General features: G+C 46.8%; 1 protein-coding gene across 2 annotated transcripts in view; it reads right to left on the reverse strand.

The window, feature by feature from the left end:
• LOC148133906 (C-type lectin domain family 10 member A-like) overlaps positions 1 to 13065 on the reverse strand; it is a 120001-nt gene extending 106936 nt beyond the window's left edge. The window contains exons 1-3 of one of the 2 annotated variants that reach the window (XM_087985735.1): positions 9486 to 13065; positions 7880 to 8952; positions 6261 to 6368 (exon numbers count right to left, since the gene is read on the reverse strand). In XM_087985735.1, coding sequence (XP_087841861.1) covers positions 6261 to 6368; positions 7880 to 8087 — 316 coding nt within the window. In that variant the 5' untranslated portion in view covers positions 8088 to 8952; positions 9486 to 13065. Of the gene's footprint in view, positions 1 to 6260; positions 6369 to 7879 lie in introns of both variants that reach the window. The other variant, XM_087985734.1, reaches the window with a different exon arrangement.
• Between the last annotated feature and the right edge of the window lie 218 nt (positions 13066 to 13283).

A 13283-nucleotide genomic window follows, 5' to 3' on the forward strand; every position in this document is an offset into this window, starting at 1 on the left:
CCCTGTTCTCTCACTCACTCTCTCTCTGTCCTGGTTACTCTCTCTCTCTCGCTGTCCTGGTTACACACTCTCTCTCTCACTCTGCCCTGTTCTCTCACTCACTCTCTCTCTCTGTCCTGGTTACACACTCTCTCTCTCTCTGCCCTGTTCTCTCTCTCAGTCTCTCTCTCTGTCCTGGTTACTCTCTCTCTCTCTCTCTCTGCCCTGTTCTCTCACTCACTCTCTCTCTCTGTCCTGGTTACACACTCTCTCTCTCACTCTGCCCTGTTCTCTCACTCACTCTCTCTCTCTGCCCTATTCTCTCACTCACTCTCTCTCTCTGTCCTGGTTACACTCTCTCTCTCTCTCTGCCCTGTTCTCTCACACACTCTCTCTCTCTGTCCTGGTTACTCTCTCTCTCTCTCTCTGTTCTGGTTACACACTCTCTCTCTCTCTGCCCTGTTCTCTCTCTCACTCTCTCTCTCTGTCCTGGTTACTCTCTATCTCTCTCTGCCCTGTTCTCTCACTCACTCTCTCTCTCTTTGTTGGTTACACTCTCTCTCTCTCTGCCCTGTTCTCTCACTCACTCTCTCTCTCTGTCCTGGTTACTCTCTCTCTCTCTCTGCCCTGTTCTCTCACTCACTCTCTCTCTCTGTCCTGGTTACACTCTCTCTCTCTCTCTCTCTGCCCTGTTCTCTCATTCACTCTCTCTCTCTGTCCTGGTTACACACTCTCTCTCTCTCTGCCCTGTTCTCTCTCTCAGTCTCTCTCTCTGTCCTGGTTACACTCTCTCTCTCTCTCTCTGCCCTGTTCTCTCACTCACTCTCTCTCTCTGTCCTGGTTACACACTCTCTCTCTCTGTCCTGGTTACACTCTCTCTCTCTCTCTCTCTGCCCTGTTCTCTCACTCACTCTCTCTCTCTGTTCTGGTTACACTCTCTCTCTCTCTGCCCTGTTCACTCATAAACTCTCTCTCTCTGTCCTGGTTACTCTCTCTCTCTCTCCGTCCTGGTTACACTCTCTCTCTGCCCTATTCTCTCACTCACTCTCTCTCTCTGTCCTGGTTACACACTCTCTCTCTCTCTGCCCTGTTCTCTCTCTCACTCTCTCTCTCTGTCCTGGTTACACTCTCTCTCTCTCTGCCCTGTTCTCTCACTCACTCTCTCTCTCTCTCTGTCCTGGTTACACTCTCTCTCTCTCTCTCTGCCCTGTTCTCTCTCTCACTCTCTCTCTCTGTCCTGGTTACACTCTCTCTCTCTCTCTCTGCCCTGTTCTCTCATTCACTCTCTCTCTCTGTCCTGGTTACACACTCTCTCTCTCTCTGCCCTGTTCTCTCTCTCAGTCTCTCTCTCTGTCCTGGTTACACTCTCTCTCTCTGCCCTGTTCTCTCACTCACTCTCTCTCTCTGTCCTGGTTACTCTCTCTCTCTCTCTCTGTCCTGGTTACACACTCTCTCTCTCACTCTGCCCTGTTCTCTCATTCACTCTCTCTCTCTGTCCTGGTTACACACTCTCTCTCTCTCTGCCCTGTTCTCTCTCTCAGTCTCTCTCTCTGTCCTGGTTACACTCTCTCTCTGTGCCCTGTTCTCTCACTCACTCACTCTCTTTGACCTGGTTATACTCTCTCTCTCTCTCTGCCCTGTTCTCTCACTCACTCTGTCTCTCTGTCCTGGTTACACTCTCTCTCTCTGCCCTGTTCTCTCACTCATTCTCTCTCTCTGTCCTGGTTACACTCTCTCTCTCTGCCCTGGTCTCTCACTCACTCTCTCTCTGCCCTGTTTTCTCACTCACTCTCTCTCTGTCCTGGTTACACTCTCTCTCTCTCTGTCCTGTTCTCACACTCACTCTCCCTCACTGTCCTGGTTACTCTCTCTCTCTCTCCCTGCCCTGTTCTCTCACACACTCTCTCTCTCTATCCTGTTCTCTCACACACTCTCTCTCTCTGTCCTGGTTACACTCTCTCTCTCTCTCTCTGTCCTGGTTACACTCTCTCTCTCTCTCTGTCCTGTTCTCACACTCACTCTCCCTCACTGTCCTGGTTACTCTCTCTCTCTCTCCCTGCCCTGTTCTCTCACACACTCTCTCTCTCTGCCCTGTTCTCTCACACACTCTCTCTCTCTGTCCTGGTTACACTCTCTCTCTCTCTCTGTCCTGGTTACACTCTCTCTCTCTCTGTCCTGGTTGCACACTCTCTCTCTCTCTCTCTGCCCTGTTCTCTCACTCAATCTCTCTCTCTCTGTGTCCTGGTTACTCTCTCTCTCTCTCTGCCCTGTTTTCTCACTCACTCCCTCTCTCTGTCCTGGTTACACTCTCTCTCTCTCTGTCCTGGTTACACTCTCTCTCTCTCTCTCTCTCTGTCCTGTTCTCTCACTCACTCTCTCTCTCTGACCTGGTTACACTCTCTCTCTGCCCTGTTCTCTCACTCTCTGTCCTGGTTACACTCTCTCTCTCTCTCTCTCTGCCCTATTGTCTCACTCTCTCTCTCTCTCTCTCTGCCCTGTTCTCTCACTCACTCTGTCTCTCTGTCCTGGTCACTCTCTCTCTGTCCTGTTCTCTCACTCACTCTCTCTCTCTGACCTGGTTCCACTCTCTCTCTCTCTCTGCCCTGTTCTCTCACTCTCTCTCTCTCTGCCCTGTTCTCTCACTCACTCTCTCTCTCTGTCCTGGTTACACTCTCTCTCTGTCTCTGCCCTGTTCTCTCACTCACTCTCTCTCTCTGTCCTGGTTACACTCTCTCTCTCTCTGCCCTGTAATTCTCACTCACTCTCTCTCTCTCTGTCCTGGTTACACTCTCTCTCTCTCTCTCTCTCTCTCTCTGTCCTGTTCTCTCACTCACTCTCTCTCTCTGACCTGGTTACACTCTCTCTCTGCCCTGTTCTCTCACTCTCTCTCTCTCTGTCCTGGTTACACTCTCTCTCTCTCTCTCTGCCCTATTGTCTCACTCTCTCTCTCTCTCTCTCTGCCCTGTTCTCTCACTCACTCTGTCTCTCTGTCCTGGTCACTCTCTCTCTGTCCTGTTCTCTCACTCACTCTCTCTCTCTGACCTGGTTCCACTCTCTCTCTCTCTCTGCCCTGTTCTCTCACTCTCTCTCTCTCTGCCCTGTTCTCTCACTCACTCTCTCTCTCTGTCCTGGTTACACTCTCTCTCTCTCTCTCTCTCTGCCCTGTTCTCTCACTCACTCTCTCTCTCTGACCTGGTTACACTCTCTCTCTCTCTCTCTGCCCTGTTCTCTCACTCTCTCTCTCTCTGCCCTGTTCTCTCACTCACTCTCTCTCTCTCTGTCCTGGTTACACACTCTCTCTCTCTCTGCCCTGTTCTGTCACTCACTCTCTCTCTCTGTCCTGGTTACACTCTCTCTCTCTCTCTCTCTCTGCCCTGTTCTCTCACTCTCTCTCTCTCTGTCCTGGTTACACTCTCTCTCTCTCTCTGCCCTGTTCTCTCACTCACTCTCTCGCTCTGTCCTGGTTTCACTCTCTCTCTCTCTCTTTGCCCTGTTCTCTCGCTCACTCTGTCTCTCTGTCCTGGTTACACACTCTCTCTATCTGCCCTGTTCTCTCACTCTCTCTCTCTCTCTGTCCTGGTTACACTCTCTCTCTCTCTGCCCTGTTCTCTCACTCACTCTCTCTCTCTGTCCTGGTTACTTTCTCTCTCTCTCTCTCTCTGCCCTGTTCTCTCTCTCACTCTCTCTCTATGTCCTGGTTACACTCTCTCTTTCCCTCTGCTCTGTTCTCTCACTCACTCTCTCTCTCTGTCCTGGTTACTCTCTCACTCTCTCTCTCTGTCCTGGTTACACTCTCTCTCTCTCTCTGCCCTGTTCTCTCACTCACTCTCTCTCTGTCCTGGTTACTCTCTCTCTCTCGCTGTCCTGGTTACACACTCTCTCTCTCACTCTGCCCTGTTCTCTCACTCACTCTCTCTCTCTGTCCTGGTTACACACTCTCTCTCTCTCTGCCCTGTTCTCTCTCTCAGTCTCTCTCTCTGTCCTGGTTACTCTCTCTCTCTCTCTCTCTGCCCTGTTCTCTCACTCACTCTCTCTCTCTGTCCTGGTTACACACTCTCTCTCTCACTCTGCCCTGTTCTCTCACTCACTCTCTCTCTCTGCCCTATTCTCTCACTCACTCTCTCTCTCTGTCCTGGTTACACTCTCTCTCTCTCTCTGCCCTGTTCTCTCACACACTCTCTCTCTCTGTCCTGGTTACTCTCTCTCTCTCTCTCTGTTCTGGTTACACACTCTCTCTCTCTCTGCCCTGTTCTCTCTCTCACTCTCTCTCTCTGTCCTGGTTACTCTCTATCTCTCTCTGCCCTGTTCTCTCACTCACTCTCTCTCTCTTTGTTGGTTACACTCTCTCTCTCTCTGCCCTGTTCTCTCACTCACTCTCTCTCTCTGTCCTGGTTACACACTCTCTCTCTCTCTGCCCTGTTCTCTCACTCACTCTCTCTCTCTGTCCTGGTTACTCTCTCTCTCTCTCTGCCCTGTTCTCTCACTCACTCTCTCTCTCTGTCCTGGTTACACTCTCTCTCTCTCTCTCTCTGCCCTGTTCTCTCATTCACTCTCTCTCTCTGTCCTGGTTACACACTCTCTCTCTCTCTGCCCTGTTCTCTCTCTCAGTCTCTCTCTCTGTCCTGGTTACACTCTCTCTCTCTCTCTCTGCCCTGTTCTCTCACTCACTCTCTCTCTCTGTCCTGGTTACACACTCTCTCTCTCTGTCCTGGTTACACTCTCTCTCTCTCTCTCTCTGCCCTGTTCTCTCACTCACTCTCTCTCTCTGTTCTGGTTACACTCTCTCTCTCTCTGCCCTGTTCACTCATAAACTCTCTCTCTCTGTCCTGGTTACTCTCTCTCTCTCTCCGTCCTGGTTACACTCTCTCTCTGCCCTATTCTCTCACTCACTCTCTCTCTCTGTCCTGGTTACACACTCTCTCTCTCTCTGCCCTGTTCTCTCTCTCACTCTCTCTCTCTGTCCTGGTTACACTCTCTCTCTCTCTGCCCTGTTCTCTCACTCACTCTCTCTCTCTCTCTGTCCTGGTTACACTCTCTCTCTCTCTCTCTCTGCCCTGTTCTCTCTCTCACTCTCTCTCTCTGTCCTGGTTACACTCTCTCTCTCTCTCTCTGCCCTGTTCTCTCATTCACTCTCTCTCTCTGTCCTGGTTACACACTCTCTCTCTCTGCCCTGTTCTCTCTCTCAGTCTCTCTCTCTGTCCTGGTTACACTCTCTCTCTCTGCCCTGTTCTCTCACTCACTCTCTCTCTCTGTCCTGGTTACACTCTCTCTCTCTGCCCTGTTCTCTCACTCACTCTCTCTCTCTGTCCTGGTTACTCTCTCTCTCTCTCTCTGTCCTGGTTACACACTCACTCTCTCTCTCTGCCCTGTTCTCTCACTCACTCTCTCTCTCTCTCTGCCCTGTTCTCTCACACACTCTCTCTCTGTGTCCTGGTTACTCACTCTCTCTCTGTCCTGGTTACACTCTCTCTGTCTGCCCTATTCTCTCACTCACTCTCTCTCTCTCTGTCCTGGTTACTCTCTCTCTCTCTCTCTGTCCTGGTTACACACTCTCTCTCTCTCTCTCTGCCCTGTTCTCTCTCTCACTCTCTCTCTCTGTCCTGGTTACTCTCTCACTCTCTCTCTCTGTCCTGGTTACACACTCTCTCTCTCACTCTGCCCTGTTCTCTCACTCACTCTCTCTCTCTGTCCTGGTTACACACTCTCTCTCTCTCTGCCCTGTTCTCTCTCTCAGTCTCTCTCTCTGTCCTGGTTACTCTCTCTCTCTCTCTCTGCCCTGTTCTCTCAGTCACTCTCTCTCTCTGTCCTGGTTACACACTCTCTCTCTCTCTCTCTGCCCTGTTCTCTCACTCTCTCTCTCTGTCCTGGTTACACTCTCTCTCTCTCTCTCTCTGCCCTATTCTCTCACTCACTCTCTCTCTGTCCTGGTTACACTCTCTCTCTCTCTCTGCCCTGTTCTCTCACTCACTCTCTCTCTCTGCCCTGTTCTCTCACTCACTCACTCTCTCTCTGTCCTGGTTACACTCTCTCTCTCTCTCTCTCTGCCCTGTTCTCTCACTCACTCTCTCTCTCTGTCCTGGTTACACTCTCTCTCTCTCTCTCTCTGCCCTGTTCTCTCTCTCAGGCACCGTCTGGGTCCCCGCCTCCTTCTGCGCGACCTTGGGGGAGAATTCGCCCTCTGAGGCAGGCGCTCGGTTTCTTTCTCTCCCGCTCGGCAGCGGGTGGGTGGAGGGTCTCTGCTTCGACCGAGCGCAGGCGGACTGCGATGAAGACGGACTCACCTTCGCTGTAGAGGATGACGGAGACGATGGCGCACACGGCAGCGATGGTGAGCGACCCGATAGCCACGATCTTCCACGGTCGGCCGCAGAGCAGCCGCCAGCACCTCCCTGCGCAGACGAGGGAGGACAGGGTCAGTGCGAGGCCCGGATCAGACCGGGAGCTTTCCCGTCCTGGAGCCCACGGCCGGGAATGGCAACAACTCAAGGGATGAAGACAGGCACGGAGTAAAGCTCCCTCTACGCCGTCCCCCCACTCCCAGGGACAGGGGGGTTAGATACAGAGTAAAGCTCCCTCTACACCGTCCCCCCACTCCCAGGGACAGGGGGTTAGATACAGAGTAAAGCTCCCTCTACACCGTCCCCCCCACTCCCAGGGACAGGGGGTTAGATACAGAGTAAAGCTCCCTCTACACCGTCCCCCCACTCCCAGGGACACGGGGTTAGATACAGAGTAAAGCTCACTCTACACCATCCCCCACTCCCAGGGACAGGGGGTTAAATACAGAGTAAAGCTCCCTCTACACCGTCCCCCCACTCCCAGGGACAGGGGGTTAGATACAGAGTAAAGCTCCCTCTACACCGTCCCCTCACTCCCAGGGACAGGGGGTTAGATACAGAGTAAAGCTCCCTCTACACCGTCCCCCCACTCCCAGGGACAGGGGGTTAGATACAGAGTAAAGCTCCCTCTACACCGTCCCCCCACTCCCAGGGACAGGGGGTTAGATACAGAGTAAAGCTCCCTCTACACCGTCCCCCCACTCCCAGGGACAGGGGGTTAGATACAGAGTAAAGCTCCCTCTACACCGTCCCCCCCACTCCCAGGGACAGGGGGTTAGATACAGAGTAAAGCTCCCTCTACACCGTCCCCCCACTCCCAGGGACAGGGGGTTAGATACAGAGTAAAGCTCCCTCTACACCGTCCCCACACTCCCAGGGACATGGGGTTAGATACAGAGTAAAGCTCCCTCTACACCGTCCCCCCACTCCCAGGGACGGGGGGTTAGATACAGAGTAAAGCTCCCTCTACACTGTCCTCCCACTCCCAGGGACAGGGGGTTAGATACAGAGTAAAGCTCTCTCTACACCGTTCCCCCCACTCCCAGGGACAGGGGGTTAGATACAGAGTAAAGCTCCCTCTACACCGTCCCCCCCACTCCCAGGGACAGGGGGGTTAGATACAGAGTAAAGCTTACTCTACACCGTTCCCCCCCCACTCCCAGGGACAGGGGGTTAGATACAGAGTAAAGCTCCCTCTACACCTTCCCCCCCACTCCCAGGGACAGGGGGTTAGATACAGAGTAAAGCTCCCTCTACACCTTCCCCCCCACTCCCAGGGACAGGGGGTTAGATACAGAGTAAAGCTCCCTCTACACCTTCCCCCCCACTCCCAGGGACAGGGGGTTAGATACAGAGTAAAGCTCCCTCTACACCTTCCCCCCCACTCCCAGGGACAGGGGGTTAGATACAGAGTAAAGCTCCCTCTACACCGTCCCCCCCACTCCCAGGGACGGGGGTTAGATACAGAGTAAAGCTCCCTCTACACCGTCCCCCAGGGACAGGATATCGATCCGCGCCCCCCCCCTCCCCCTTTCCCCTGACCGCCCTCCCCAGCCGGTTACCTTCGTCCGTCCCGCTCCCCGAGACCGAGGACTCTGCTGCGCTGAGCTCGTCGTCCTCCCACCGCGACCGGTGCCTCCTGTCCCCCCACTGCTGCGGGCCCCTCCTGGGCGCGGCCGTCGCCTCGTCCCCCTCGTCCTCGTCCTCCAGCGAGCTGCACTCCTCCCACTGCCTGCACCGGTACCAATCCTCCTCGTCATCGTCCGCCATGTGCCCCGCGGCCTCTGGGCAGCGGCGCCGCGCGGCCCCCCCCCACCCACCCCCCCCCAAACCCCCTCCCCCTTGCTCTAGGCCTCGCCCTGCATCCTCACGGCCGCTCGGGCCCCGAGGCAGGGGCCGGCCGTTCGACGTTCAGACCAGCCGCGAAAGTATCTCGACTGTCCGCGCTCTTTCCCTCTCTCTCTCTCTCTCTCTCCCGAATCGGATGAGGTTTTCCGAGCAGACAGCGCCTTCAACCGGCCGGGCAATGAATTCCTCGCTCGCTCGCTCGTCGGAGTCGGACGCGTTCGAAAGCACGCACCAGGAGGCTTCACCAACTAACGTTCAAGTAAACTCACTTCGGGCAGCGAGACCGTGTAACGGATTCGTTTGCGGTTACTCCAGATCAGCCGAATGTTCACTGAGCACAGACTCCCCTCGGTGATTAAGATTTGAACCCAGCCGATATTGTTAAGTCGGGGATTAAATCTTGCCAACCGAGCCGGTGTGGGGGGTTTGTTTCTGAAAGGTGGAATGCGGCGGGCGTGTTACTGTTCTCCGGGGCGTTTCTCGATGTTAAGAACGAGTCGTTCAGCACGTTTGCTGAAGCTGACCGAGATTGACTCAGGCAGGGAGTGAACCCAGGTCCCTGCGGCGAAATTCACAACCTGAGCTGCGCGCAATTCACTGCGATTGTGGAATACCCAGCCACACGAGGCGAACGGTCCGAGCTGATCCGGATCCCAAATCTGTAATTTACCCGCGAATTGATAACGGAGCGGGTGTCATTTGTCCAATGTCAGTGAAATCACTTGATGGCGCCGCTCAACGTTAACTGGACGAGCGAATGCGGGTTCAGGGTGAATTAACCCGATTCCTGAACAAATGTTCACAATTAATCAGCAAACATTGACTGAGATAAGGCGAATTCTGCAGTCAGTGTTTAAGCGAGTTATTTCAAAAAAACAAAGTTATTTGACAAATACTTTGTAAATGTTCATTAAATGTAACTTATTAAGTTCACTCTCATTACCCGGTGACTGTTCACTAAGTTACTGATAAAATAACGAACAGGCTATTGGTTGCTGAGTGACTGAAAACGTAAAATTCTCTAAATGTATTCAACAAACAATTTCAGCTCGTCACAACGGTTTGACGAGCAAATAGTCATTAAATTAACGTTCACCAAGTATATCCAAAGGGTGTTCACTGTCCAAATCAATAAGCCAATAAACCCTAAATCGGTTATTTCAATTATTCTGTTAACAAGTTACAAATAAACTTGTGAACAGACACTGAGATGGTTACGGTTTAAACAACTTTGAGCTGACAATGTTTGAATAAATGTTTAAGTTATTGATAACGTGTGAACATTTAACAAGTTATCGAGAACAAAATTCAATTGAGTACCTTTAACTTAACCAACAGTTAGTCAGTTCTTGCGAAAATAACGTGTAAGGAACGTTAGCGGAATTATTTAACAAGTTGCCGATAATTTAAAACATTTTTTGCTAAGCTGACGCTAACTTAATGAACAGTTAACAGTATGAGTTCCTAAATATTGAGGTATTGACGATTGGAAAAGAAATTGTGAATTATATAATGAGTGTTTACAAAGTGGTTAATAATTTAATGAGCACTGACGTCCTTGATCATTGTTTAATCAACTTTAACAAGTTGGTGCCGACGGAGTGAATGCACAATAGGCCACGGATAATCTAACAGCCAATAAGTGGCCGAGAGTGAAAGTTTGAATGAGCCCTGAGACTGTTGAGAATAACTTGAATGAACTTGAACAAGGTATCAGTCAGGGAATGAGTATTAACGGTGTTATCGATGACAGATTAATAAACTTTAACAAGTAATTGTTCCCAATAAACGGACAAGGATTAACTGGGTTATTGACACGAAGCTGTTATTGATAATTTAATAAATACTGAATTAGTGACAATTTGAAAATGCTATTGATAATTTAATACATATTAAATGGATTACTGACAATTTAAAGATGTTATTGATAATTTGATGAATATTAACTGGTTTACTGATAATTTTAAGAGTTTATTGATGGTTTCAATGGAAGTTAATGGGGCTATTTCTAATTTGAGAAAATTATTGATAATTTATTGAATATTAATCAATTGAAAAGTGTAATTTTAAGTGAATTAATAATAATTTAACAATATTAAGCTAGTTGTTGTTAATGTGAAGAGGTTATTGATAACTTAAGGAATGTTACCCAGTCTATTGACAATCTGAAGTCCTTTTTTGTTGACAATTTACTGAAAATTCACCGCGTTACTGCTGACTTAAGATATTTATTAATAATTTAAGGAAGGCTAACTGGGATATGGGTAATTTGAAAACTTTCCTGGACAGCTTAATAAATATTCACCAGAATATTGATATTGTAATAAATATCGACAATATCGAGAAGCTATTGTCAATAATAACAAAAATTAACCGAGTTATTGATAAACGGAAGATCTTACTTCTAATTTATTGAGTACTAACAGGGTTATTGATAACTGGGAAACGTTAACTGGGTTAGTGACAATTTGAAGACCTGAGTGATAATCGAATTAGTGTTTGCTGCGCTATCGATAACTTATCGACAATTTATTTAGTGATAATGTGGGGAGATGGTTTATAATTTAACGCGCTGTTGGAAAAGGGGACAGAGAATCTGATAGCGTTGCTAATGTGAAGGTGCTATTGATAATTTAATTGTTACTAAATGTGTTAATCAAAAAATTGAAGAGATTGTTGACCATTTGAATAGACCAGGTTATTGAGACTTCTAACAGCTACTGATAACTTATTGAATTTTAACTGTTTTATTGATCATTTGGCGATGGTTTTGATAATTTAATGCACATTAAGTGGAGTATCGATAAGTTGAATAAGTTATTGATTTTTGAATGAACTTTAACTGCGTTATCAATAAATTGAAGAGGTTAGTGACAACTTAAGGACGGTGAACCGAGTTATTGATGATGTGGAGAGGTTATCGATAACTTAGTGAATGGGAACCAGGTTTTGATGACGATTTAATAGGTAATTTAATAAATAGATAATTTAAGAAATTTTGAGACTTTGAAGAAGTTCTCAACACATTGGGTTGAGAATTGATTGAATTTTAAACAGAGAAATGATAACGTTATAAACATAGGTTGTTAGTCGATTAATTAACGGGGCTATTGATAGTTTGAAAAAGTTAGTGATAACCCGGTGAATATTAACTGAGTTATCACGAATGTGAAGAGGTTATTCGCAATTTAAGAAATATTGACGAGCTTATTGATAATGTGAAGAACGTATTGATAATTTAACGGCTAGTGCCTGGGTTACTGAAAAATTAAAAATTATTACTTACACTTACGATAATGTAAAGAGCTTTTTGACAACAGATCAATAGTAACTGAGTGTGAATTTACTGAATAATAAACAGCTTTTGACAATATGTTAAATTAAAGAATATAAACTGAACTGTAAATAGAGAATTTAAGAAATATTAGCAGAATTATTTATATTTGGAAGAGATTATTCACCCATATACCGCTAATAAACGTTCATTAACTGGATTGTTTGAGAAGTTATTAACAGTTTAATGATTATAAGCTAGGTTATTGATAATTTACTGAGTATTAACTGGGCTGTCGAGAAATTGAAGAGGTTACTGACAATTTAACCGCAACGCAATTGGCTTAGTGACAATTTGGGGGAGCTCAATGTGTATTTGCAGGGGTAATTGATTATTTCAGGAAAACGACCTGGCTTATTGATCGTTTGAAAAAGCTACTGGTATTAGTAACAAAAATTAACCAGGTCCTTGACAAATCGAAGAGATAATTTAATGGAGATTAACTGGGTTACTGATAATATGCAGCTGTTGACAAACTAATGAAACTTCACTCAGTTTTTGAACAAGCTCTTGAGACGTTTGTGAGGGATAACGGGGCCTGTTGTGACTGTGAAGACGATGGGGGTGATTTCACGAATATTAACCCGGTTATGAGTAATTTCAAAATGTTATTGATAAACTCATGAATTTTAACCGGGTTGCTAATGATTTACCGCGGGGTGGGGTGGGGGGAGGTTAATTGGTAATCTAATTAATGTGACAGATTTATTAAAATGTAATAAATATCAATCAGGCTATTGGTCACTAACCGGATAGTCTGACGATATTGATAACTTTATGAATCTTGTGGGTTATTGAAAGGTGGCTATTGGTAACTAGGTTAACAAATAACAGTTTATTGATAATGGGAAGTAATTACTGACTATTCAATAAATATTAATTGGGCTGTTGGTAACTTTTAAAAGAGAATTTAACGATATTAAATTTACAGATGGTATAGATGATATAACAAATATTAATTTGGCTTTTGTTAATTCAAAGAACAAAGACAATTTAAGAAATATTAACCAGGTTAATGATAAATTGAGTCTGGGAGCGACAGCTTTATGATAGTTTGATAAATTGTTGATAATTTCAAAAATATTAGTAGGTTATTGATAGCTTGATAGCTTTCGACAGTCTGATGACTATTAACTGATTTACTGACAGTTTAATAACTATTAACCGGTTTGTTGATCATGTGATGGCATTGTTTATATAATAAATGGATTTATATGATTTAATAAGTACGACCTAGTTTGAACTACAATGTTGATCTTTGAACGAATATTAACAGGGAGAGTGAAAGTTTGAAGAGGTTATTGAGATGGAGTTTCAACTCGATTGCTGACCAGTTAACCAATTTGAAATGACTGAAAATACCACAAAATGTCACCTGGATAAATGACAATTATTCAATGAAGGTACAGAGGTTAGTGTCAGTTGAAGGAATATAAACTCAGTTGCGAACAATTTGAAGATGCAAGTGACAACTTGATGTGACTGATAATTGAATGATCGCTGACTGGATGAGTAGACGTTTGAAGAGACTATCGAGAAAGAATTTTCACTCGGCTAGTGGATATCGAACAGCTTTTGATAATAAGTTAAAGGATAACTTGATGAAGATTACTTAGGCTTCATTTGAAACAATGGAATTAATGATCACTTGAAGAGTTTAGTAATAATTTAAAGATATTAACTGGATTCTTGGTAATTTGGTGAAGTAATTGACGAACCGATAACCGGTTTATTGATAATTTGAAGAATTTATCAAGAATGAATACTAACTAGGTTATTGATAA

Source organism: Chiloscyllium plagiosum, unplaced genomic scaffold, assembly GCF_037043375.1.
Source record: "Chiloscyllium plagiosum isolate Xiang-an unplaced genomic scaffold, Cpla_swu_hap1 HiC_scaffold_182, whole genome shotgun sequence".
In the NCBI taxonomy this organism is placed as follows: domain Eukaryota; kingdom Metazoa; phylum Chordata; class Chondrichthyes; order Orectolobiformes; family Hemiscylliidae; genus Chiloscyllium; species Chiloscyllium plagiosum.